This window comes from Micromys minutus, assembly GCF_963924665.1.
Source record: "Micromys minutus genome assembly, chromosome: 1".
Classification (NCBI taxonomy): domain Eukaryota; kingdom Metazoa; phylum Chordata; class Mammalia; order Rodentia; family Muridae; genus Micromys; species Micromys minutus.
In genome coordinates, this window is record NC_137969.1 from 112,396,915 (window position 1) to 112,424,384 (window position 27,470).

The following is a 27,470-nucleotide window of genomic DNA, read 5'->3' on the forward strand; positions in this document are numbered from 1 at the left end:
AGCTGCATGGGAAAACACTGTTATTCTCACAAAGCAGCAGCCTACAGGATGGGACAGGACTTTGACCAACTACACATCCAAGAGAGGGCTAATATCCAAAACACATAAAGAACTCAAGAAACTAAATATCAAGAAATAAATAACTCAGTCTAAAAATGAGGTATTGATCTAAATACAAGTCTCAAGAGAGAGAACTCAAATGGCTGAGAAACACTTAAAGAAGTGCTCACCATCCTTAGCCATCAGGGAAATGCACATCAAGGCAATGCTGAAATTTCATCTTATAGCTGTTAGAATGACTAAGATCAAAGCCATGGTGACAGCTCATGTTGGTGAGGATGCGGAGTACGAGAAACACTCGTACATTGCTAGTGGGAGAGCAAATTTATACAGCCACGATGGAAATTAGTGTGGTGATTCCTCAAGAAGTTGGGACTTGATCTATCTACCTCAAGACTCAGCTGTACCGCCCTTGGCATATATCCAAAGGATGCTTCATCCTACCAGAGACACTTGCCCGGCCATGTTTGTTGCTGCTCTACTCATAATAGCCTGAAATTAGAAACAACCTCTTCTTATAATAAACCGAAATTGGAAACAACCTTGAAGTCCCTCAACAGAAGAATGTACAAAATAAATGTGGTACATTTATACAATGGGGATTACTCAGCTGTTAAAAAAATGACATCATCCAGGCAAATGGAGTATGGAACTAGATAAAATAATCCCAAGTGAGGTATTCTGGACCCAGAAAATCTGGTATGTGTTCACTTATATGTGGATATTAGCTGATAAGTCAATGATAACTAAGCTACAATCCACAGAACTACAGCGGTTAGTTATAGAGTAAGGGACTAGAGGAACTTGATAGGAAAGAGAAATAGAATAGACATGAATGGCTGTGGGGCTGGAATAGGAGAATAAAAAATTAAGGGTCATTTGAGAGGGAGTATGGAAACCTAAAATATCAGAAACTTTCTAAAATATCTACATGTATGAAGATGATCTAAATGAAAGAATCAAATGGGGAGACAGAATCCCAACTGGTCATCTCTTGCCACCAAATAAAGCTTCCAGTACTGAGATTGGGTTTCATCTAATTGAGTTGCTGGCCAATGAGAATTTCTAAACAGCCCAGGCAGTTGCCGAGACTATAGGTTGCTCTCCACAAACTGAGGGAAAGTCTGCATTGCTGAAGACAGCGCCTCACTGGAGATGGAGATGTTGAACGGGTGCCTACGTAAAGTCTTCACCCCAACGTTTCAGGGTCTCTGGTACAGGAAGGTACTCTGCAGACTATCAAAAGAGAAACGTAAACAACAAGCCACCCACAAACCCTTTCTATACAATGGTGTCCTGTCTGCAAGACTTGCTAGTGCAACGTTGCACAAACCAACCATCCAATGTCTGATTTCACTTACGGCCTGCTCCATGAGATGGAACCCATACCTGACACTGCTCGGGTGAACAAGAACCTGAAACTGCTCAGCCAGGGAGCTAGGGTAAAAATCCAAATAATACCTGTCTAAAAAATGCAGTGGTAAAAGACTCCTAATGACTTTCAGCTGTATGCATAGCTCAGGGCCTTGCTCAGCCATCACTAGAGAAGCTTCCTCCTGCAGCACATGGGAACAGATACAGAGACCCACAGCCAGACAGTATGGAGAGAGAGAGAGAGAGAGAGAGAGAGAGAGAGAGAGAGACAGAGAGACAGAGAGACAGAGAGACAGAGAGAGAGAGAGAGACACCTTGGAACACTCAGTCCTAAATTGGACATCTCCATCAGATCCTAACCCTCGGAGCTCAGGGAACCATGTGGAAGAGGAGGTGGAAAGATTGTAAGAGCCAGAGGGGATGGAGGGCAGCAAAGCATGACCCTCAAATCAACATGAACAAAGCTCATACGAACTCACAAAGCAGCAAGAACAGAGCCTGGGTCTACACCAGTTCCTCTGCGCATGTGCTAAGCTTCCCAGTTTTTATGGGATCCCTGAGTGAGTGAATGGACAGGTGTCTGATTCTTCTGCCTTCTCTTGGGCTCTTTTCCTTCCATTGGTTTGTCTTGTCCAACTTTGATGTGACAGGCTTTGTTTGTTTTGTTTTATCTTATTATATTTTTAAAAGAATTAATGAATGAGTGAATGAATGAATGAATAAATGGATGAAAATCTAGCCACTAGGGTAAAGGCTAACAACTGAACTATCATCGTAGACTGCCGGGAGAAGGAAAATCAGTTTTATCCAGTGGGGTGACACGGGTATATCATCCATGACAGGACAGGTCTCATGTTCAGGAGTAATGGACTCAGTCTGTGTGTGTGTGTGTGTGTGTGTGTGTGCGTGTGTGTGTGTGCGTGTGTGTGTGTGCGTGTGTGTATTTGTGTGTATGCGCGTGCGCTCGTTTTTGATTGCAGCTTGGTGGGTTTTTCTTTTGTATGTTTGGGGGGTTGTTTATTTGTTTTGTTTTGTTGGATTTGGAAAGTCTTGTTGTATTAAGGTTTTGTTTGTTTTTGAGAAAGAACTTAAAGTTGGGTAGGTAGGAGGGGAAGGGATCTGGAAGGACTTGGGAAGGGAAATACCATCTATATGTAATTTTAAAAGAGAGCAAAGAAGATGTGCTTGAGAGGTAAGCAATGATGTGTAGGTAGAGAGGAAAATGGCCACCACTACATATGAGATCCAAACTTAAAATCGGAGGCGGGAACCTTTCGGGAGAAGTGAGGCCAAGTTTCTTTCCTGGAAAATCAACGGGCGCTTCAGGAAGCCCTTGTTTCCTGTCTTGTCTCCAGCCTCTGTGACAAGTGCCACAGACTGCAGGGAAGGCATGCATCGAAAAGAGTGCCCAAAGCCCTTACCGTCCAGCCATCTCCTAGATGTCCCACCTCTCAACACCATTGGAACAGGGATTCAGTTTTTAACACACAAACTCCAGCATTCATCTTTGGCCCACTTGCTTGGTTCCGATGATAGGAGACACCGTTCTCTTAAGTCAGCTCTTTTAACTTTCCCATAACTCTGATGATGACATACTCAAACAGAACTTGGAGCTAAGAGACAGCCATTGTAAATTTACTTCCAGCCTTTCCCTTAACTCTCCACAGGACCCAGAGTGAGTAGTGGGTAGCCTCTGAGGTCAGCTTTCTTTCTGTAAGAGAGTCTTTCTGGTTATTTCCAGTTCTGCATTTCTCCCCTAGACTTTCCATTTCTTAAAGAACTGAGAGGCAGCTGTGAGGATGCCAGAGCAGACCGTGACATCTTCCTATGGCCTTCATTGACGTCACACTGAGGTTGAATCTGCAGTTGCTGATGTTTTTTTCACCCCCATACTAGGTCTCTATCATGGCTTTCTAAATCATAAAGTGTGTATTTTTGCACAAATAAATACTCCTATGTCACTTTTAGTCCCAGATATAAGATTTCCTCATGACTATTAACTAGCTAACTAGTCTATACTGGGCAGATGAGTTACAATTACAGAGAGAGTGGGGGGCTGAGGCCTGGATGTCCTGGAACTCACTCTGTAGACAGGGCTGGCTTTGAATTCACAGAGATTCACCTGCCTCTGCCTCCCTGGAGCTGGAATGAGAGGTATGTGCTACCACACACAGCCAGCAAGTCTTTAATGTGAGAAATGGCTTGTTGGGTTTCTTTAACCCAGAGTTCATCTCTTATAAATATTTAGCACCTTTGCTGTGCTTATGAGCTCCCCATAATCCATGCCCCCAGCCCTGCCCTCTCAACCCCCTTCTTAGGGTTCTGGAAACCTGATAGATTCTGCTGGTTAAGATTTTTTCTGCAGCCACTGTCTTTAGATGCAGCGTTTATATGTAGCTTACACTGAGTGTTTCTCAATTCCTGCGGTAGGTACAGGTTTTATGTGACTGCCAATTAAAAGTGCAGTGTTGATTTAACTCATTTGGTGGGGCCCTCTGCCTGACGACATCAGAATAGCCTGGCTGGTGCTGTATGCTTCCCTGCCTGGGGTAAACCTCTTACTGACGTTAACAGATTAGTTTTAAGTTTTAAAAACTTTTGTTTTTATTTCATGTGCATTAGTGTTTTCCCTGCCTGTGTGTGTCTTGAGGGTGTTGGGGCTGCTGGAACTGGGATTATATAGATAGTTGTGAGCTTCTGTGTGTATACTGGGAATTGAACCTGGGTCTTCTAAGGAGGAGCAGCCTTAACCACTGAGCCATCGTCTCTCCAGCCTCATTAGCAGATTTTCATTTCTTTATCTTCAAAACAAGGCACCAGGCAACACTCAGCTGGTTGTGACTCAAGAATTCATCTACCATTTGTAACCACTGTTCTACCCTGTCCCAGTTCATATACAAACAGTCAGTAAAAACTCACACACGGGACAGTTGTCTAATTTTAAACCTGATTTTCAGTCTAGCTCTGGCCAAAAGTTGTTGAAGGTCAGTGGTGAAGTTAACTTGCTATTGCATAAACTGAGATATATATAGGGCTGCTAATTCTGGGAACGAAATCTCTGTCTATAACAAGCCCAGCCTTTTCTGCAAAACAGCCTCACGGTTCTATTTGTACCATTGTGTAAGCTAATTTAAAAAGAGAAGAAACATGAGAGAAAGGTTTGCCCTGGGCCCGGGATACGTGGGAGCCCTTCCTAATGCTCAGTCCCCAGGAAGCATGCAGCAGTAAGGAGAGCCATGACTGTTGCTCTCCCCTCAAACATCCATTTAGCCCAAACATTTGGATAAAGAGCACTACACTTCGATTAGAAGTTATACAGCAAAGGGCTGGGGAGATGGTTCAGCAGTTAAAAATCACTGGGTTCAGTTCCCAGCACCCAGATGATGGCTTAACCACCTGTAACTCCAGTTCTGGGGGCACTCCCAGGCTGTCCTTTAGCCTCTGGGGACACTGAACCAGTGTGCTGTACAGGGGTACAGACATATCACACATAAATTAAAAATGAGTAATTTTTAAAAGAAGTTATGCAGCAAAACAAGACCAGACATCTAATGCATGGGGCTGAAAACAGTCATTACAGTGGGAAGTGACCGGAAGGGAACCCTCAAGGGTCGTAGAAGTACTGAGAATGTGTGTTATCATGTGGGCTAAACAGATAAGGAGCAGTTTAAAACCACGATGAGCTGAGGTTGGGGATGTATCTCAGTAGGGAGAGCAGGTGCTCACCATGCATAGCCCTAGGTTCAAACCCCAGCACTGCATTAACTGGGTGTGGTCGCACACAGTAGAAACCTCATCCCAGCACTTCCGGGGCAGCAGTAGTAGACTAATAGAGCAGGGGCATCCTTGGCTACAGAACCAGCCAGAGCTGAGATGCAGCATCAGACAAGAACAAGTCGTGATCTGTTCAGTCCTGATGCATTTATTACATACGTAAATCTGTAACTGGGCCCCAGACCTTAACACAACTGGCTCCCCACGGAAGAATCATTCAGGCCATAAAACTCAGCACATCGACAGCAGCACCAGCCAAAATGAAAACAAAGACCTTTCCCATAGTTCCGGGAAAGTCTATAACTGCGCTAACCTTGCCTTTTGGCTTCTGTAATTCTGCTTCTGGCTAACTGCTCTTGTTAGCTAGAGTATGCCAACCCAGAATGCGGCTTTTGTGCTTATATAAGCTCATCTTGAGAAAGTCTCAGTGTTACACTGGGATCTCAGTGCCACAGAGTATAGCAGCCACAGGATAAAGACTTTCTATTGGCTGAATCCCACGTCTGCGAGGTCTTCTCTGGTGAATGCCCTACAATACTGCAGTAAGAAGTTGCAGAGGGGTCTGAAATCCAATGTTTACACAAGTGTACAATACAAACTGTGAGCCTTTACAGAAATGCTCTTCATCTATCCGGTTGTTGCCTTTGCTCCCCTCTCTACTGGACAGGACCGGATAAGCCCTTACATCATATTTAAAACACTGTGGGTTTCCTATGAGCTGTGGTTATCCCAACACATTAGGGACTCTGAGTGACAGCTATTGTCAGCTCAAGAACAACCACTAAGATATTCAACAGACAGGAAAACAACAAAAACAAAACTCAGGAGCCACCTCTAAGTTTTGATAAGAATCCTTATTGAAGTGCTATGATACCCTATGATATTAGGGTGCTCTTGACTGATCTGATTGACTGAAAACACGACAACGGGAATCTTAATAATGGCCAAGTGTCTGGGATCAACGTGGAACACAGTTTTTGATACTCTTCCCATGAAGCACATGGATTCCCTATTTATTAGGAAGGGCCAACACTAAAATACGAAGCTAACGAAGGCGCGCCAACTTTAACAGTTAGATAACCTGTTTTAGCGTACTATGCCGAGTGACTGAAACCGAGGTCTTCCACAGACTGCAGTCCTTCTACCAACGCTTATCCTCGGTCCTTACTTTTTCTGATGAGATACCGAACTGTTCCACCATTCATGAAGATGACTTATGGGAGAAGTGTTCAAAAAAAATTACTTAACAGATATTAAAACTGCAAGAGAGGCTGCTAGAAATTACGCTTACCAACAAATATTCAGAGGGAACTTTTTCTTTTTTAAATAAAAGTGATGTACTGGTGGTGTTGCTCATCTTTAATCCCAGCACTGAGGCAGAGGCAGTCTGTGGGCCTGTCTGGTCTACAGAGCGAGTTCCAGGGCAGAGAAACCCATTTCAAAACAAACAACGAAGCCAAAACAAACCAAAAAGCAAATTAAAGAATAAGACACAGTCTTTCCAGGTCCTGAGGGCCACGCTGCTGGATTTCAGCAATTTGTTTTGTTTCCTTGAGACAATGTCTCAGTGGGTAGCTGACCTTAAAAGGAGGTCACCACGTGCCTGACTCTGCTTGCAAGTGCTGAGGTTACAGACCTTCGCCACCAAGACTGACTTCTTTGATTTCCCTTTTTACGACATTCTGAAAAAGGTAAAACCATTGTGGTGGGATACAGGGGAGGGCCGACTCACGAAAAGTGACAGAGAACTTCTGGACTGGCAGAATTGTCCTTGGTTGTGGAGGTAGACACAATTATTCAAACACAGTTGTATGGAGATGGGGGTGGGGTGGGGGAAGTGCTGGAATTCTGTAAACCCCACCCCTCAATTACTTGGCAGTAGCTAGGTATGCTCCGCCCCAGTGACCTGACACTATAAAAGGGGCTGCTTGACCCCTCCTCTCTCTCTTGACCCTCTAGGCCTCTTGGCCTCTTGCAGCCAAGCTCTTCCCCTTTACCCCTCCTGTTCCCCTTCCCTTCCCCCCTCCCTCCATGTGCTCATGGGTGACCTTTTCTCTACTCCTCTATTCCTCTCTCCTCTCTCTCTGTCTCTACCACCCTCTTAACTCTCCCATGACTTAAATAAACTCTATTCTGTACTATACCATTGTGTGGCTGGTCCCTCGGGGGAAGAGATTCCCAACATGGACCCCCAGAGTCATCTCCCTTGCCCCCAGGCCTCGTCGCACCTCCATGGGCCATATGCCCCCCCACACTCTTTTCATCCTTCCCTTAACATTGGTGCTGAAACCCGGGATGACATCTTTTCACAACATTGGTGCCCGGTGACTTTTCCTTTCAGTGGTAACTTAAGCCCACCCCCAGTTTTTCATGTCAGCTTAGACTACAAAGCAAGACCCCATCTAAAAAACAAAAGAAAAGAAAATCCAAACCAACCTACCAAATATAGTAAACAGCTTTCCAAAGAATCTTCATATATACACATTTCTAAATATGAAAGAGCAAGTTGCTTCAAATTCAACAGCCTAACGATGCGGGATGGAATGTTCTCATAGACAGTGGTGATGTTTTCTAATCTGTAGCTCATCTGCAAACCTGTTGGTCTCAGAACTAAACACTACCATGTAAGGTTTGGAACAGGACCTACTACTCAGTATTAATCAACACAGATAACAGTATATTCTTACTCTTCTTTTGCTCCCTGTCTAGAGCACTCCAAAACCACCAAGCATGCAAGGACTAATGTACTTCAGCTGGAGAGATGGATCAGCAGCTAAGAAGGGCTTATTCTCTTGCAGATGACATGGGTTTGGTTCTCAGCACCCACCTTGGGCAATTTCCCCTTAGTTCCAACAAGTGGATCTGACCCTTCTGGCCTCCATGGGCACCCTGAGCTCACATATGTGTACATCCTCCACACCATACACATAATCTAAAAGATAAAATAAAAAAAAGATTGTATTGAGACTTAAGAGTCCTATCTTTTGATAGTTGGAGAGATGGCTCAGTGCTTCGGACACTTGGCTGCACCTTCTAAAGGACCTGGGTTTGGTACCCAGCACTTGCACCAGGAGTTTATGACTGTTTGTAACTTCAGATATGAGGGATCAAAGTTTCTAGCCTCTGAGAGTGCCTGTACATGTGTGTACACCTGTGCACATATCTGCATGCATGCACCTCTCACACATATAATTCAAAATAATAAAAATAAGTTTTGTCCTTAAGTTAGCTGCTCCAAATTTTTCTTGCTTTTGTATCTTAAACACCACCACCACCACACTTAGGGCTAACCTTGGTAAGCTCCTTCGATGAGAGGGGATCAGATAGATGCACTAAGGTGGTATCCAGGCCCAGGGGGATAGTGTGCCAGGACAAGTGGTCCTCATTTAGCATCATTACAAGTTATAACAGAGCTGGTTTTTCACTGACAGCTCGCTCCCTCTTTGGCCCCCCTCTGTTTAATTCAAGTCCCCAGCTTTTGATAGAAAGGATCTATCTTCTCTCCTCTTCCCCAGTTCTTAATTCCATTGTTCTGAAGACAAACAAGGCTCCCAGTGCCCTGTACTTCTAACAATCCTGTGAAATCAGCACCGTAGTAAGTATGAGTAAACTGAAGGCCACCTGGGATGGGTTTGTTATTATAAATGATCCTTTTTTGAGATCACCTAGTCCATTTGGTTCTTTTACAATGCAGGAAACTGAAGCCGAAGATGGTACCCAAGGGCAAACAGAGGTTTAAACAGAAGGAAAGAGGCTGGGTCTTGAATAATAATTTCACAGCACAAGTAACTGGGTTACTTCCCTGCCACAAGGGTAACATCCCCAGCCCCCATTAGCTCCTCTTGCACAGAACAGTGTCTGGACTTTGAAAACATGTTTAAAACAATCACACCCTTCTATGGTTTATAATCCTTTGCTACTGTTTACCATTCTTGGCTGTGCAGTGAAGTAAGTGCTAGACAGTCTAAAGATGGAGGCTAGGGGCTGGCTGGGTTACTAAAATGCTCACTGCCCAAGCAAAGGGTCTTCGCCAGCTCCCCAGTGTCCACAGAACAGCTCCGGCACCCTGGTGGTTGCCTATAATCCTCATGACGGAGAGGTGAAGGCGGGGATTAGTCTTGGAGATATCCAGGTTCAGTGAGAATCCCTGTCTCAGAAAACAACGAAGACCATCAACTCACAAAGGTGAGGGTTGCCTGGACGAGATCAGATCAGTCCTACATGGTTGAGGACAGGATTTCTGAGGCCCCAAGTTTCCACTCAAGAGTTACTTGCAACTGCTGGCTGCTGAGGGGGTGGGGGAAAGTCAGTTTTCTTTGGTAGGTTGCCCATGCCCCCAGCCAGATGCCCTCACAGCCATTCACATTTGGTCAGTACTAATGGGACACGGTGAGTGCCCTAGGTTTTTTGATTTTTTGTTTTTTGGTCAATTTGATATAAATATTCATGTAGAGGAAACTTAATTGAGGGAATGCCTCCATCAGATTACCCATAGGCAAGTCTGTAGGTCCTTTCCTTGATTAATGCTTGATGTGGGAGGGGTCAGCTTACCAGGGGAAATGCCACTCCTGGGCAGAAGGTCCTGGGCTGTATAAGAAAGCAGGCTGAGCAAGCCACAGGGAGCAAGCCAGTAAGAATCATTCCTTCATTGTCTCTGGTTGATTTCCTGCCTCCAAGTTGCTGCCTTGGCTTCCCCATGTCTAGGATGATAACCTGCAAGTCAAATAAACCCTTCCACCTCAAGTTGCTTTTGGTCGTAGTGTTTTATCACAGCAATAGAAACCCAACTAAGGTGACAATGAAGCTGATAATGAGGAGGAGGAGGAAGAGGGGGGAAAGACATGAAGTGGAAAGTAACAGGGTTGGAGGGAGGTGGTGTAGCATATTAGATCAAAATATACTGTTTACATTAATTACAATCTCAAAGAAGTAATAAAAGTATTATTAAAAAAAAAAACAAAAACAGGGTGAAAGCAATAGATAAAGCACCAAACAGTATCAACCCCTGGCTTCTATACATACATACACACATGTGGACTCATACCTTGTACACAGAGAAACATACATACACATGCGCGTGTGCGCGCGTGTGCGCGTGCGCACACACACACATGCACACACACACAAACATATTCACACAGGGCGAAGGAGTGCCGGGTGTGAGCTATAACTCAGTGACAGTATGTATAGATTGTGGTTCAGTTGCCATTGCTGCAAAATAGTAAAAGTAGAGGGAGGGAGGGAGGGAGGGAGGGAGGGAGGGAGGGAGGGAGGGAGGGAGGAATGAAGGTAGGAGGGAAGGAAGGTTGGGTGGGTCAGTCAAAAAAAAAAATTACAGGCTGCTGTTCTAATCCTGACTGTCTTCTAGGGTCTTTTACAGCCACCTGGTGATTCTCCCAGTCTTTCTACAAACATTTGTAAAAAGAAATATGAACATGTCCCCCCAGTGCTTTGTATCCAGACACATCTCAGACACACTTTGCAGGAATGAAATGGAATTCAAACGGTTCCTAAAAAATTTCAACCACCTTCTAAGCCTCCTTTTTTCCCCCAACCTTCTTCATACCTCAGGGTGGCCTCAAACACACAATCCTGTTCTAGCCTCCTGAGTGTTGAGATTACAGCCACAGGACCCCATGCCTGGCTCCACATGTTCTCCTACGCTATATCGGCACCAGTTGTGTGGTTTCTCCAGTGTGGGACAGGCTCCAAAGTCCTGTCCCGCTCCAACGTCCATATTCTTTCCTTCATACCACACTGAAGGACAGAGACACCCCAGGAAAAGCACTTACTCTTGCTAACAAGCCTCTCAAGCTAGAGTCACAGAACTCGTTCCACAGTCACCCTATACAGGGTTTGCTGGCCCAGACACATCCTTCCTGTTTGTGGTCTTCAGATTCCTCACAATTAATATGAATGTCACCTGGGGCTTCTGACCAGGACAACTGTAGAACCTTACTGCACATCACAATACAGCAGACACTAATCATCCCAGGCTCACCAGCCAGACTCAGTAACTATCAACACGGTATAATCTATAAGAAACTAGCATATGTGAGAAATCTGTGAGCTGAATATGATTGTCAGAAATGGGTAACCTTCTCTTTTCAAAGGAGTATGCCACACTGTCTTTTTGTAAATCCTATCATAGCAACTGGTTGAAAGGTGTAAATATTTTCACCAACTTAAACATTTAGGGAATGCACTAATCACTGAGTGGTTTCTCTTCTTCTTTTTGAGTCATTCCCTTTCTCTTGGCTACCACATTCTTGCAGTGTTGGGAACAAGAGTGGGATGGAGGGCAGTGTGGCATTAGGGGTGTCTTTGTCTTATACTTCTTTATATAGAATATTCTACTGCGACTAGACATGTAACTGATCATCTTATAGTCATGCAGTGAGTTAGTACTTTGGTTTTAGTTTTGAAACACACACACAGAAGATTACAGTTACTCAGTTGTCCACTTAATGAGATGTATAATCACCTGGGAGATGAGGCCACTGGCTGGGATCCTGTACTATATAAAAGAGGCAAAGTGAGACCATACTGAGGGAGACAACCAGGCCCAGCATGGCAGATGTTGAATGTTCTCTCGCATTGGAAGCTCTTAGCTTCAGATCTTCATCTATGAATAAATAGCCTGTGAAAGAAAAGCATTGCAGGGTAGGGGAGTTGGGGGAAAATATCAGAGGATAGTAGGGTACAAGCAATGTAATGAAAGACATGGGGACATGGGGGGCTCCTTAGGGAGGGGAGGGATGAACATAGAGGAAGGTAGGAGGAAGGTAAGGAACAATAGCCTGATTGGGAGGCCTGATGGGAAAAATAGGAGAAGGCATGTTTTCCGGGGAGGGGGAGATAAATACATAAGGAGGTAGAAAGGTTACATAACAAGGATGTCTGGAAAAGCAACCAGGGATCAGACTTTTAACCTAAAAACAGCAGCAACAAAAACAAACAAACACACGAAAGTGTTCCTTCCACGATCCAAAGACCACCTAACAAGCTCTAATACCAGACACGAGAAGCCCTCTTTTGAGTTGTTGGCTGTACAAGCGACACCCAGACCATACAACCTACTGCTGTTGCCCGGGTTACCCCCAGAGCTTGAAGCTAAGTCTCTATTGCGGAGAGCTCCACACACTTCAGACACAGGGTACAAAGGCTCCTGAGCTTAAACGGACCTGAATTCCTCCCCACTGACCAGCTCTCATGGTACCAGAAGGCATGATGCAAACTTCCAACAGTTCTCAGCAGTGACGTCTCTGAGCCATAGCCATGACCAGCGTGACAAGGCAACCTGAAGAGTACCAAGTGATATACATAACTGGGTGCTAATCAACAACTCTGTAATTGGACTTAAGACGCGTTAACAGGAGGGAAACCATGCCTAGTACCGGAAACCTAGCCAACTCCTCAATTCCAGGGAAGTCATACTTATGGAGGAAATTCTATAACCACTAACCTATTAAGCCAGAATGATCCCTGACAGCGATCTATAAATATTTGTCCTTAAACCTCAACCAAAAAAACTTCTCTGTAACAGATGGCGAACCACAGGAAAAAAACACAGCTCGGTGGTTTGAATATGCTTGGCCCATGGGAAGGGGCACTATTAGGAAGTGTGCCCTTGTTGAAGGAAATTTGTCGCTGTCATGGGCTTTGAGGTCTCTATGCTCAAGCTTTCCTCAGTGTGGAAAGAGACCCTTCTCCTGGCTGCCTTCGGACCAAGATGTAGAACTCTCAGGTCCTCCAGCACCATATTTGTCTTAATGCCGCCATGTTTTCCACCATGTTGATAATGGACTGAACCACCAAAACTGTGAGCCAGCCCCAATTAATACAACAACCAATCAAAATGGAGAGTTCGGAGTCCCAATGAATACATTTACAATATTTCTCAAAGGCTAGAGGAGCACTGTAAAAGAGGGTGAGAAGATTCTAAGAGCCAGGGGACCAGAGAGTTTGCTGTGAGATTGTGTCTCCTCGGAACTTCAAAAAGCTACACCCATGAAGTCTCATTAGTATGTCTGCCCAAACAAGTCTGACACTAAGGGACATTCCAAGCTGGACAGGACCCCCCCCCCCCCATGTAGCTTCAACCAGACACAAAGAACTATAGGCAATTGGGTAAAACTGGGAACAGAATACACCACTGGAAGGAGTACACCAACTGATTGCCCAGTGTCAAAGGTCAACCTTGAAAACATACATAACATTATGCAGACTAACAGGTTATTGTTGCAGTAAATCTTATAAAAGCATCCACCGGTTACATTGTGTCACAGCTCCACGCTGTCCCCAGGTATTTTTTGACCCCGAAGATCTGGGAGCCTTCCAGCATAGCGTCTCACCACGATGCTCCAGCACTGGAGGGCCATATAGTACTAACATTAATTCATATCCGGAGGGCCATATAGAACATTAATTCATCTCAGCCACAGCCTCTCCCACATTAGTTCCAGCAGCAGCGGGCCATATAAAACTAACATATTTATCCCATCAGTGGCCGCCCTGGAAGACAGAGCTGAAGCACGTGACCTGGAGAAACCGCAAGTTATAAGGGATCTCATAGCTGGGGAATAGTGTCCTGGTGGATCAGCCCAATCTAGGTGCGCAACTTGTATTTATATTAATGAGTTGTGCTTTCTTTGCATGGGCTTATTTGGGTTGGAGAGGTTACTGCAACAGGTAATATTTTGGAATATACATGTACATACATGCACATACACACAATTAGTGAAACAAGAGGCCATGAATTTGAAGGAGAGTGGGGAAGGACACATAGGAGGATTTAGAGAAAGGAAGTGGAAGAAAGAAATGTTGTAATATTATAATCTGAAAAAATAAAATAACTAAGTAGGAAGTGAGCTGAGCAGAGGTACTTGGCTCTTTTCTCTCTGACTGGGGCAGCAAAGCTGCCTCAGGGTCCTACTAATGTGCTTTGCCCACTGTAGTAGCCTGTAGTCTCCAAGTGTGAGCCGAAAAGGTCATGCAAAGGGTTCTGCGATGCTTCCAAGCCGGATAAATTTCCTGTTCCCAGCAATTGTTATGCTCTACACAAACAAGTTCTTTCTGAAACTAAAGAAAATAAATCTGTCAGTTACCTCCAGTTCCTGTTCCTTTTATGCGGTAAGATTTCAGAAGGAACCCCGAGTTACGGAGACCATTCTCTGGGCTGGAGCGGACACACTGTTCTAGTGACTAAGGCGCTGCTGTGTGGTACCGACTCAACAGGGCTTCTAGGAGTCTTAAAGTTCACATCAGTAAGATTCACGGAAGTCAAAGTAGTCAAAAGAATTTGCCTGGATCTCTGCTCTGTTCTTCTTTGGCGGCATCTACACCTAATTTTACTTGGTGGGTAAGCCATGGCACACACATCCTTTGGTAGTAAAAACAAAAACACTAAGAATGATGTTTTTCAGCGTCTTCAGAATATAGGGACCGTAGGTCACTTTCAGGCTTTCTTTACCTGGGTGTTAGTCAGTAGATACTGTAACGCCCACTGTTAGTCTTTTAAAAGATTCTCTTCAAAACATGTATTTATTTACTTATGCCGTGTGTGGGTATGTGTGGATGGATGGCTGCTCTCAAGATCCTGAGAGCACAGGATGTCAGATGATAACTTGCGGAGGTTTGTCCTTTCCTTCCACACTGTGGGTCCCGGATCAAACTCAGTCATGCCAAGGTCCCCGTGCTCCCAGAGGCAGAACTGAAACTCCCCATCGCATCTACACACCCCCTCTTCAATACTGGCAACAGCCATACCTGTCTCTTCTGCGTGCCTGTCATAATGTCTGCCAACGTGGTCATCAAGCATTTCCTTTTACAAACCGGCCACAAAGCTTGGCGCATGCGCCAGGGAGCTTTTCCTTACAGAAGCCTGCTTTCCTTCCCACTCACAGCCCGGCCGCAGTTTCCCAGTCTCTTGCTGAACGGGAACAGAAGCTGCTACAGATGTGCCTAGAAGGATCCTGTAGCCCAGTTGTTCTCACTCGCTGGAAATATACACATCCTGCGGCTGCTGAAGAAATCTGAGTTGCAATGGCTCTGTGGGGGTTCTGAGATGGGCTGCTCCCCAGAGTATATGCACTTCTTGGTAACCCAACCACCACAGAGGAGTAACCCTCAGTCTCAAGAGAATCGTAGGCCAGGATTATTTAGCAAACACTGGGAAGAGGGATTTAAAACATTTTTTTCTGGTTCCAAAACCCTCTTTTTTTCACTTGGCTGGGAAAAAAAATGTTTTCTTTTGTCTCACAATTCAAAGAAATCCTTAGTTAAGCCATGCAGGATATGTTAATATTTACGGATCTATTTTTATTTCGTGTATTTATTTTGTGTGTGTGTGTGTGTGTGTGTGTGAGAGAGAGAGAGAGAGAGAGAGAGAGAGAGAGAGAGAGAGAGAGAGAGAGCGCATGTGCAAATATGTCACAGTTCACATATGCACATATGGAATCAGAAAACAGATTCTCTCATCACATGTGTCCTGAGGGTCAAAAATCAGCTCAACAGCCTTGGCAGCAAGTGCCTCTACCCCTTGAGCATCTCACTGGACTATTAACTATTAATTAAACACATATATTTCATACACATATGCTATACAGCCTTCTGAACCTCTATAGATATTTATATTTTTTGTTTTAATTCTAGTTAGAATGCTAAATAACAGATAACACAGTAAAAACAGATGTTAGAATGTCAAGTACCTAGATAGGAAAATGTGGCATCTTCACCTGTACATGTCCTTATCTTTTCTTCTTACTTTGCCCCCTACCCCTTCACTCTGCACTTGCTGGACCCACTTGTCCCTTCCCCCCAATTGTCCCTCCTCCCATTCTGATGTCACACATACTCTATTAACCTCTCTTGTCCAATAATAATGTAATTATACCTAATAAAATTGATATCTTAATCCAATTTTTGAAGAGCAAGCAAGGTTTTATTAAGTAGTAATGAAGAGCTGGAGAGATGTCTAGGAGGCTGAGAGCACTGACTGCTCTTCCAGAGGTCCTGAGTTCAATTTTCAGCAACCACATGATGGCTCACAACCATCTGTAATAGGATCTGATGCCCTCTTCTGGTGTGTCTGAAGACGGCGACAGTGTACAGTGTACAGTGTGCTTACATACAACAAATAAATCTAAGAAGAACAAGAAGAAGAGGAGGAGGAGGAGGAGGAGAAAACCATCTCCTGAAAGTTGTCCCTAGGGCAAGGAGGGGTCCACAAAATGGGTTGCCCCAATTTATGTTTGAGACTAGATATTGATAAAGGGCCTTGAACTTATGATCCTCTTGCTTCTGTACTAAGATTGAAGATGTGTTGAATCATGCATGCCCTTTGCTTTCCCTTGGGCCTCTGATGATGGCCTTTATACATTTATACATACATGTGCACATATAAGTTTAAATATAGACTCTGCATATGAGAGAAACCAGACCAAAAAATTATTTTATAGTACCACATGAATGCAAGGAGGAGTGAAAAGAAATGTTCAGTTCCTAGGGATGGAGTATGGGTATTTGTTAAGGATAATTCAGATAGTAAGTTATGCTGATTGCTGTATATACTGAAATGTACCTATATCAACTATATGTGAGTCTAGTATACAATTAAAATTGTATCATTCTAAGGAGTTATTAAAATGTAATTACATTTTTTTTGCTGTTATTGTTGGAGAAAAAAAAGACCCCCTTCTGCCTCCAGAAAGGTCTGTGTTGGACAATTTAGAGAGTGGTGGAGGGGTGCATTAGAAAGAACACAATACGGCCAGTTCTAAAGTAGCAACTGTATCAGCCTTTTCCACTGGGATTGAATTCCTGTTAAATTCAGTTCTGCAGACGTTTGCCAATTATAGCCGAGTTTTACATAATTAAATATTCACACATACTTTAATCAATTTTGTACACTAGCTCTCACTCTGAACCCCAATGTGGCCTTGAACCCCAGATCTTCCCACAGTCTCCTCCTCTGAGATGATGGGGGGCCCAGTTTCCAAATGCTCTCATCTTATAAAAATGTTCTAGAGATTTGAAATTAAACACCAACGAGGATACGTCCTCTATAATGATCTCCTTCAGGGCAGGTAGAGCGCAGATGCTTGGGCAAAGGCTCTCCACTGTAGGAGTGGGAGTCACATTTTTTATTAGAGCCCAAGGATGGAGCAATGACAACGACTCTACGAACAGCCAAGATGTCAACACAGCTTGATATTCAAAGATACTGCGACCTGTCCAGGGCTTTTTCTACCAGACACTCAGCATTTTGATGGCGTTCGACTCTTAAGTCTAGACTATGGAAGACCTGGGAACATTGCAGATAATTCGTCCCTCATCAGACTCTTGAGTCTAACCTGGACTTGTGGCCAGACAAGAGTCTACAGCCTCTTAACAAAGAAGAACAGGCCAAGCGGGTCCACATCACCAATGCAGTATTTTGAAATCATGTACTCCTTTTGTCACATAGATTTGATGTTATCTAGCTTTGCAGAAAAAAATATTTTGAAAGTATTTAGTGCTGTCAGACACTCATGGAATCACATTTTATGAAATCTCTCCTTTAAGTGTATTGACTTTATTTCCACATTCTTCCAGCCCATAGATGTTGCAATTCCTAGCCATGAGGACAGTAGATATGGGTTGCATCCTCTGATCATCTAGCAACTACATTCTAAATCTGGGTGGATACACAGAGAATACAGTCTGTGCTCTGAGAAGGACTGGGACTGATCCAGCCACGTCCTCTTAAAGGCCTCAGTCACCTTTCAGCAGAGAGCATATTCGTTGTCTGTGCTTGGTGAGTGCTACACCTGAAGGGATGTTTTACTTTTCTTTTTATTTAAACGTTACTTCAACGTTTGGGCACCGTCTTATCTTAACCTTTCATGGTCTTGGTTTCTTTCCTGAGCCGGCATTACAGAGCATCTTCAAATTAAACCAAGAGCAGCCACTACATGAACCACAGAGTAGCCCAGAATGGTAGTGCCAATGGGGTTGACACAGAGCCAGGTGTGGGAGAAACTCAGCGCAGGTACTTGTGATGTAGAAACTCCATGGAGGTGTCACATGTGTGGTGTATTGATGCCCTGGTCTTGGCATCAGATGCAAATTACACCACTGTCCCGGGGTGGCTCCTGAGAACCATATTTTCTAACAAAGTCCCCTGTCCCCTTTGCATTCCATCTGGAATTTTGGAGCTTACTAAGTGTGCCTCCCTCTCCCTACCTCACTGATAGATACCATTTGTTTGCCTGATTAGAACTCACCAAGTGACATTCATTATCACCTCTTCAATATGAAAATTTACCCCCCACAGACATGGTTTGATGCTATTCCCATCTTTAACTGACCTTCCTGAATCTCTATTGCCTCTGGATTTTCTGTGAGCACAGTGACAAGTCTCAGTGTTCGTCATGCAGCAGTGACAGGACACAGAGATGGTTGTCACATTTCTTGCTCTTAGGGGCTCAAGCGCTGAGGAGGTGGGGGTGAGGGGATGTTTACTACCAGATAACCGTTATTTGGTGCTGGAAGAAGCAGCTTTGGCTATAGAAAGGCGGGAAGCCCCAACTGTGGGGGGGGGGGCGGTATCAGGAAGGTCAAAGGAGACAAGTTGGTCAACTAGTTCTTGGAGTACAAGTTCGAGTCATTTTATTAAAAGAGATGGAAGAAAGGTGGGGCTCAGGGGTGGAGCCAAGCCATTGTGAAGGTCATGATCCTGAAGATAATGGGAAACCGTGGAAGAGCCTTAAGTATGGATTGAAGATGTTCACACAAGGTGGCCTGACCACACTTCACACCTACCACTGAAGCATGTCATCAGGATAAAACTGTTCCCCTGTCACCAAGCCTCCAGAACTAGGTAGAGAAAGTACGTAAAATGCTTTAAAAATAAGTAATTGGCTTTTGAGTTTAAAATAGCTCCCCACCTGTCTGCCTACCACCCATTTAAGTAAGGACTACATTATGCAGAATTTTGTTCCTAACAGACAGCATAGGGCTTAAAACCAAGACTTTTCCTGTGTTGTTGCTGTTGCTGGTTTTGGTTTTTACTGGCTTTATTTGTAGTGAGCTTATAAACCATTTACTATTATAGGAAATTGTAGTGTTTCCTATATGATATTTTGTTTTCGGTATTAGTCAAAAAACTGTGGACAAGTAAATATCTGTGGACATAATGGTTAGGTGACACTCAACTCGGCAGCTGACAGAACAGACTTCACAACACCAAACCTCTGAATAGCTGTGTGCTTTTTAAGTAAGTTTTTGTGTTGAGAATAGAAGGGCAGACTTTGTGTGTGACAAGCATGCCCTTTGAGCCCTGAGCCTTACTACCAGTCCCTCCTGTTTCTTAAAGCCAACTATAAAAAAATGTGTTTGTCTACATGTGCATTTATTTACAAGCCAGAAGAGGTCATCTGATCCCCTGAAATTACAGTCATTGATGTAGCTGACCTCATGACCCCTGAAAGAGCAATCAGTGTTTTAACTATGGAGCCATCTTTCCAGCCCAATATTAAAAAACAACAACAACAAAAACAACCCAGATATTAAAAGAAATAACAACAAACAAAACCCCAAACAACAAACCCCAAGCTTCTCCACCCCCCCAAAAAAAACAAAGCAAAAAATGGGAGAGGTTGAGGTGGGATGAAATTAGCTTCATAATAAATCCATAGTGTTCATCCATCAGCTCTGCAAACCTTAAGACTATGGAGTTGTGTCTTCTGGCTTCACTCCCAGCACATAGAACACAGGCACAATGAAGACCTGAAGAAACTGTTGACATCTGAAAGCATGGAGTCAGCATTGCTCAGGCCAGCGAGACTGCTCAACAGGTAAAGGAGCTTGCTGCCAGCCAAGTCTGACAAGTTCTGTTCCATCCCCCGGACACACAGAAAAGATGAACTACATTCCCACTACCGACGGGCTTGCTCTGAAGGGAACTCATTACTCGTAAAGGCTTCTTTTCCATTCTAGGTGAGAGTGCGGGCCTCAAGCCACCTCGTTTTCTCTTTCTACCAAGATCTCCTGGAGCCAGGATGTAGCCCAGTCGGTTAGAGTGCTTTTCTACCAAGCGCAAAGCCCTGGGGATCCCCAGCACCTCATAAAGCAGGCACAACATCAGAAACCTGCAACCCCAGCCTCCGAGGTGAGGAAGTACTACACAAAATCATCTCTGAATAAAAACAGAGAGAGGGGGAGAGGCAGGGAGGGAGGAATGGAGGAGGAAGGGAGGGAGGGGGGATCCATACTTATTACTGAAAGCAACCTACAAATTCAGAGTATAGAGACAAAACAAAAAAAAAATTCTTCTCACTAATGAGTATTCACTGTGGACAGCGGTGACCCTGCCAGCTCCGGGTGGTTAGATGACAGTGACCTGCTACAGCTTAAGTCTCTGTGTCAGTCACTTCCTGTGAAATTCCTCACAGACCTACTTCCTGGCTTCCAATATCTCCTTTCAGTATCATAACCAGTTTGATGGCATTTTCATCCACTGTGGGGGCTGGGGTAGAGATAAGGGGTGGATCATCAGGGAGGGAGAGAGCCAGACAGAGAATGAGAATCTGGCATGGAACTGGACAACTCTGCTCTTGCTTCGTGATCCTGAAGGTGAAGCATGAGCTCAGGGCACACATCGCAGTGATGGGGGAAGTGACAGACAGCAGAAGGACAGGCTCCATCTTTCTTACTGTCACAGAGATTAGCACAGTTGCTGGACGTGCTCCCAGCTCCTGAGGAAGTTCACTGACTGGCTTAGAGAGAGGAACCACCCAAAGGCCCGTAAGCCGGGGCGACACAGGGAAACTGGCATAGTAGTCGTCTGTGATACTTAATTCCAACAAGGATACCTTATGATGATCATGAACACAGTGACCCTGACACCTGACAAACTTCATGTTTTCTGTCTTCCAACACACACACACACACACACACACACACACACACACACACACACACACACGTCCTTGCTGATCTTATTTCCAGATCAGACAGCTTACTTTCACAATCTTCCTCATTTCCCCCCATCCTTTGTCCCCCTGATCCTTTGTCCTTTCTGGCAGAAGACTTCTAGCAAAGAAGAAAGGAAAACTTCAGGCTACTGAACTCTAGGGCCAGATTCCAGCTTGACCAAGGCTCTATTCTTGAACACGTGGCAATAACAAAGATGAACCTAACATGTGATATAAACTGTACATCAAAAACAATACCAGATGCCACGCACAGAGGATGCACAGAGATAACAGAAGCCTAAAAATATGGGTGCAATCCTTGGAAGGAGCTCTACAGAGCTGTCTCTGGCCTCATAAGTAAGCCCCATACATACACCAGAAGTATATACACATAAAGCTTTTTTAAAAAGAAATGGGTAGGGGCTGGAGAGATGGCTCAGTGGTTAAGAACACTGACTGCTCTTCCAAAGGTCCTGAGTTCAATTCCCAGCAACCACATGGTGGCTCACAACCATCTATAATGGAATCAAATGTCCCCTCTTCTGGTGTGTCTGAAGACAGCTACAGCGTACTCATATACATAAAATAAATAAATCTTAAAAAAAAAGAAAGGAAAGAAATGGGTAGAACAGAGTTACCACGGCACCATAATGAATACCGCTTACTCCTCCTCTTGTGAATCTTTGTGACCTGAAATCGTTGTGATCTTTGTGGCATCTCTGAAATAAACTCTCTTGGCGCACCTTATGTATCTGTTATTAGCCACCAGGCCTGTCTGAGGCGAGGTCTGTGATTGCTCTTCTAGTTCAGCTATCAGGAATGCTGACTTCTCAGAGATCTAAATAAGTCCAACTGCTTTGGGTCCACTTTCAGATATGAAGGCAGCTTCCAAAAGCACTCAGAAGTGTGCCAAAGACAAGGCTGCCACTCAGAATGAGCCAGGGACTACTCCAAGAATGGCCAGCACGGGACCATCCTTACGCAGAGCTGACACCTCCAAGCCACCTGGCATTCTGGGACACTCCCACTGCAACTCCTACAATTTAGGGAAGCAGAGTCTGACAAGCAGCCCAGGTTTGAATCAAAGGGAGAGTTTGTTACTATCATCTGCCTGCGCCCAGTGGCAAACCCTGGTCTCATTTCCAAGTCACCATAAACCATCAAAAGACTTTTCCCTAGGCGAAAGCACAAGGCTGTAAACAGGAATTGCTAATAAGGAATTACTGAAACCCAAAAGTTGAGGATTCTATTACTGGCTTCTCCAGCCACCACCCATTCCTCTAGGCAACAGAATCTCGGGGAGGTCTGTTCAACAGAGATGAATTGAGACCCGAGTATCAGACTGAATCAGAGCGCTGCCTTTGTGACCACCCAAAGAGATGCCCAGGGTGCTAGAAAAGAGACCCACCTACAGCGCTGCGTGAAATTTGCTCAGCAAATTCCCTCAGATAGAAACATGGCCTGTTTAACTTCATATGTACTAGAATGCTTTTTGAAAAATCCACCTCCCAGCATGGAGGGCTTCAGTCCTTATCAAGGACTGTGACCAGTGTTAATTCCACAGATGTGCTGAAACCCAATACTCATCTACTAACGGCAGCTTTTCCAGTTCCTGAGATATTCCTTAGGTCACTGCTTCTTGGATATTTATAAGACCACGGGGGTGGCACAAAACTGTCAGTAAAAGCATCCACACTCATCATTTTCAAGGACCTAAGATTTCTTTTCAAGTAATTTCAATGAATCAATTCTCAGAACTCACTACTGAGTTCTGAGCAATGGGGCGAGCCATTGAGATGACTGGGCAGATAAATGCACTTGCTACCCAGACTGTCAGATACTCTCGAGCCCTGGCACCAAGGTGGTGGAAGAAGAGAATGACTCCCACAAGCTGTCCTGACACATACACACACACACACACACATACACACACACACACACACACACACACACGAGCGAGAGAAGCGAGCACTCACAATCTAAAAAGAAAAGAGTAAGTAAGCAATTTAAAGAATTGTCAATGGCTATTTGGCACTGACCTGGAATCCTATTGAGTGTCACCCAAAAATGTTCATCAGGGCTATAGGTATCTTTAGACCACTCCAAGAGATCAGTGGCCCTTTCGTCATTCAGGATAAATATGACAAAGTCTCTGTTGAGAGCCACGTAGGCTGTGCCAAAGTAGATGATCAATTGGTGTGGAGGTGGAGTCTTCAAAATATTTGTTTTGTGCATAAAATATCCACCTCTGCCTTTACTTACTCGATGTACGTACTTAGTCCGTACAATTGTGTGCTGAGGAGGCAGTACCCCGGGGGTGAGATTCTTCCCATTAAACCCTTTCAGGTACTGAACTATTTCTTTGTTGGTTTTCAGAGGAAAGTCCTGCCCGCAGGTGTTGAGGACATATTTCCAGGGGACCTTGGAGTCCACCAGATCTTTCATGCAGTTCAGATCAGCCTGGAGCCGCGAGAAGCCACCATAAACCACCTGCTCCATCCTAGAGGCCAGGAAGGCATTGGGGAAACAGCTTAGCAACTGCCGCACCGCCTCTTTGAAGGTCTCTGTCGCTTTACTATCCACGTGCACACAGTAGACATTCTGGGGCATGTAAATGGCCCTGAAGAGCCTTTCAAATGTGTTGAAGTCTTTGTGGATCACCAAGACATAGGCCAGGGGAAAGGCAGCCTCTTCTTCGGACAGGGGACTGGTTATATAGTGGCTCTGGTTCTGGTACTGAGGGCAGGAGAGTCCTTCTAAAGGATGTGGTGATAGATTCTCCGTCTCGAAGAACGTATGATTTTGCAAGCCGAAATCACAGGCGATGACAGACGTCCTTTCGCTGGAGCTGTTGAGCCGCTGGTAGACGTTGGGCAGGCTTAGCTGCCGGTGATAAAACACCACAAAAATCACCACGCTGAGCGCAGTGAAAGCGAAAACTTTCCTGCACTGGTTCATTATTTTCAGTTCCAGGCGGGAAGAATTATCACCGGAGATTGAGAAGTGATCCCAGTGATCCAGGCGCGAGAGGCGGACCTGGCTCCTCCGGATTCGCCGGCTTCTTCCGTGCGGATGCGAGCTCGCGCTCCCCAGTTCTCAGGGCGAGGGTCTCCAGTGCTTCCGAGTCTGGCCCATCCTCCGGACCCGCTGGAGCCGGGCAGCGTTCCCACTGCACGCTCGCAGCCGAAGCTCGAAGCCCTTAGAGGCGAATCCCTGCGGGCAGTGGCTCCGCCCAGCCCAGCTGGGGGAAACCTCTTCCTTTGCATACGAAAAGCTAGAGGTGCCTCCAGCGGGCTGCGTTCTCGAACAGCGACAGGACCGAGAACAGACTACCTCGAGCATCAGCCCCACCCACCTCCCCTCAGCCCCTCTAAGCTGCTCTTTTCTCTCGCGTACACCCCTCGACTCCTAGAAGAGGTGGCTCTGTTTTCTGGCCCCGCTTTGGGGGAGAGGATAGAGGGCGACAGCTCCCCGGTGTTTCTCTTCTTTCGGTCTCATTGTTTATCTTTTTCATTTCAGTGTTATCTCCGCCCCTGGGCTGAGACATAGATACGGGAAAAGGGTATTGCAACACGTCCAAGTAGATAATCAGCAGAAAGAAGAAGAAAAAACAAAACAAAACAAACCCTTTGCGGTGAGGTGTGCTGGATTAAATCATTCAGATGTGTTGTGCCTACTCAGACTATGAGAAAAGGGAACTAAGAGTCCAGCAGTGGGACACCCGATGAAGCTGAGGACACGTAAAGGAGTAAGCACACCTTTGCATGCTAGGTCGAAATATGATAGCCATTGGTTTCCGTTTCACACAGAGCTTCAGGTGTCTAGAACTGTCAACACGGCATTATTTGCAATATTTGAGCACCTAGCTACCGAGTCTCCTTTAACATGAAGATGCCATCACATTTGTGGTCATTTTATAAAACTTCTGGAATTCTCTAGTCCCTTTCCCACACACCCAACTCTACCACTTCCGGGACTCTGAAGAAAGAACAAATGCTTCTGGGCCGTTGTAAAATTCCTGGAAGTATCAGTCATTGTGACTCAGGGAAACCAGGAAGAGCAGGTCTGGTTACAAAGCTTAGAATTCTCTAGTTTACCTGTACACCGTGTGGCCAGACAGACAGCTCACAGAGAATGCAGAGGGCTTTGCAGGGGGAGCAAGGCCAGTGCTATCGCTAGGTTTCTAGGCGGAACGCATCTGGGAGACTTTGACATCTGCTCCAGTCAGGAAAATGCTGGGTACCTTAACCAGCAACCACCAAATCACCTCTCTCGCCCCATTTAGCCTCTTTGCCATTCATGTTTGTATTGATACAGTAGTAGCTCCCGTGAACCACCAAGACTGATTTGGAACAGTGAAGATAGATTTGGAATGCTGCCAAACAGGAACCTCTGGGATCTCCGAACATAATTTCTTTGGTTGACAGGTGAGGAAACCTACGATGGCCTTCCCACCGCCACTCACCAGTCCACGGTGCCTACATCCAGATTCGGAGACCAGTCTTCTAACTCCAACTCCTAAACTCAAACACAGACCGAGAGAAGAATTTTTTGCCTCTGAAAGCAGCATGCCCTCCCTCTCGGAGACCGAAGATAAAAAGCCTAGCTGTTTCACAAGGCTGTCTGAACCATTTCATCAGATTCCTCTGCTCAGTCCTTGGAAGGAAGCTGGCCAGCGTGTGAATTCAGAAAGTACTGCCCTTGTTACTCTTTCTCCATTTTTGAAAAAAACAGCCTGTATTTCTGGTCTCACTAATGAACTGATACTTTGACTTCTGTTCTTTTTATTTTCCAGACAGATGGAACTCACTCTGTAGACCAGGCTGGCTTTGAACTCAGAGATCCACCTGCCTCTACCTCCCTAGTGCTGGGATTAAAGACTTGTATTAGGAGATTAAAGAACTGAATAAGACTTCCTGTCTTCTAGAAGATAATCTGGATATGAAGAGAAATGCACACTAACCATAATGTGATAAATCCAATCTGGGACTAAAAGTGTTCGTCACCACTGCCTGGCTTGATTTCTGTTCTTAATAATGTATAAGGAAAACATTTACCTTAAGGGTTTTAATTGGGCTAGTTAAGCCCCAAAAACTCACACCTTACTCCTCACTGGGCGTGGCAGTACAAACCTGTAACCACAGTCCTTGCCAGGCTGAGACAAGAAGACTGTAAATTCCAAGCTCTAGGCTAGCCTAGGCTACAAATGAGATCCTATCTCAGAAAAACAATCAAGCTGGGTATGGTGTCGAAAACCTTTCATCTCAGCACTCCACAGGCAGATTCCTGTGAGTTTGAGACTAACCTGGTCTACTTAGAAAGTTCAAGGACTTTTGGGGCTGCATAGAGAAAGCTTGTCTCAAGCAACCAAGCAAGCAAGCACACACACACACACACATAAAAACAAATAAACAAACTCCTTTTCTTCCTTTATCATGGACCTACACACACAGAGACACGCACACACACGGCTCTATAAGGGGAATATCTGAATAGACTATTTTGACGGCTTCATTTCTTTAAGTAAAACACAGCCTTGGCTATTCTGTGGCTAATGGCAAAGAGAAAGAGGTTCCAATTTTGTTCCTTTCCTTTGTCTCAGCCTGATCTTACCCTGGGAGTGCTAGTAGATGCCAAAGTAAAGTGAATTCAAGAATCTGGGGGTGGAGGTAGAGGTGGAAGTTGGGGTGTTGCCACATGGTTTATGGCTTAAAACCATGGTATACTCCCCAGCCCTGTGCGCCAAACCCAAACCCAAACTATACCTCAGCAACTACTCCTGCAGTTTGCCCTGGCATGTCTGCCCTGGATCTGATGGACTGAGAGGAATCTCTGATATCTTTTTATTGACTAGTCTAAGAAGTAGGTTTGTTTTGCCTGGTCTCCATGGTAACCAAGTGGGCATTTTTTTTTTTTTTTTCTTCTAGCAAATGATTGGGAGAGCAGAGCTATTAACTTCCAACAAGGACAGTATTTCTGCTCTGGTCACTGTAGTTAAATATAACTGCTAATATATTATGTATACACACACACACACTGTAGCTGTCTTCAGGCACCCCAGAAGAGGGCATCAGATCTCATTATAGATGCTTGTGAGCCACCTTATGGTTGCTGGGAATTGAACTCAAGATGTCTGGAGGAGCAGTCAGTGCTCTTAACTGCTGAGCCATCTCTCCAGCTGGATATAATTACTAAAAAGTGTCCTCAAGGGAACATTTTGTACCCTGCTTCTCTGTGGCTCAGGATAATCTTTATGGTCACAAAGACACAGAAGGCGATCGGCATAGATGCTTGGGCTCACCCACC

General features: G+C 44.9%; 1 protein-coding gene across 3 annotated transcripts in view; it reads right to left on the minus strand.

Moving 5' to 3' along the window:
* Positions 1 to 27,470, minus strand: part of GCNT2 (glucosaminyl (N-acetyl) transferase 2 (I blood group)) — a gene marked incomplete at its 5' end in the record, with an annotated part of 98,244 nt that overhangs the window by 17,379 nt on the left and 53,395 nt on the right. The window contains one exon of one of the 3 annotated variants that reach the window (XM_080917033.1): positions 23,204 to 24,176. The exons of the other annotated variants lie outside the window; for them this stretch is intronic. Within the exon in view, the coding sequence (XP_080773159.1) occupies positions 23,204 to 24,122 (919 nt within the window). Of the gene's footprint in view, positions 1 to 23,203; positions 24,177 to 27,470 lie in introns of those variants that run through there. 3 annotated transcript variants of the gene reach the window in all.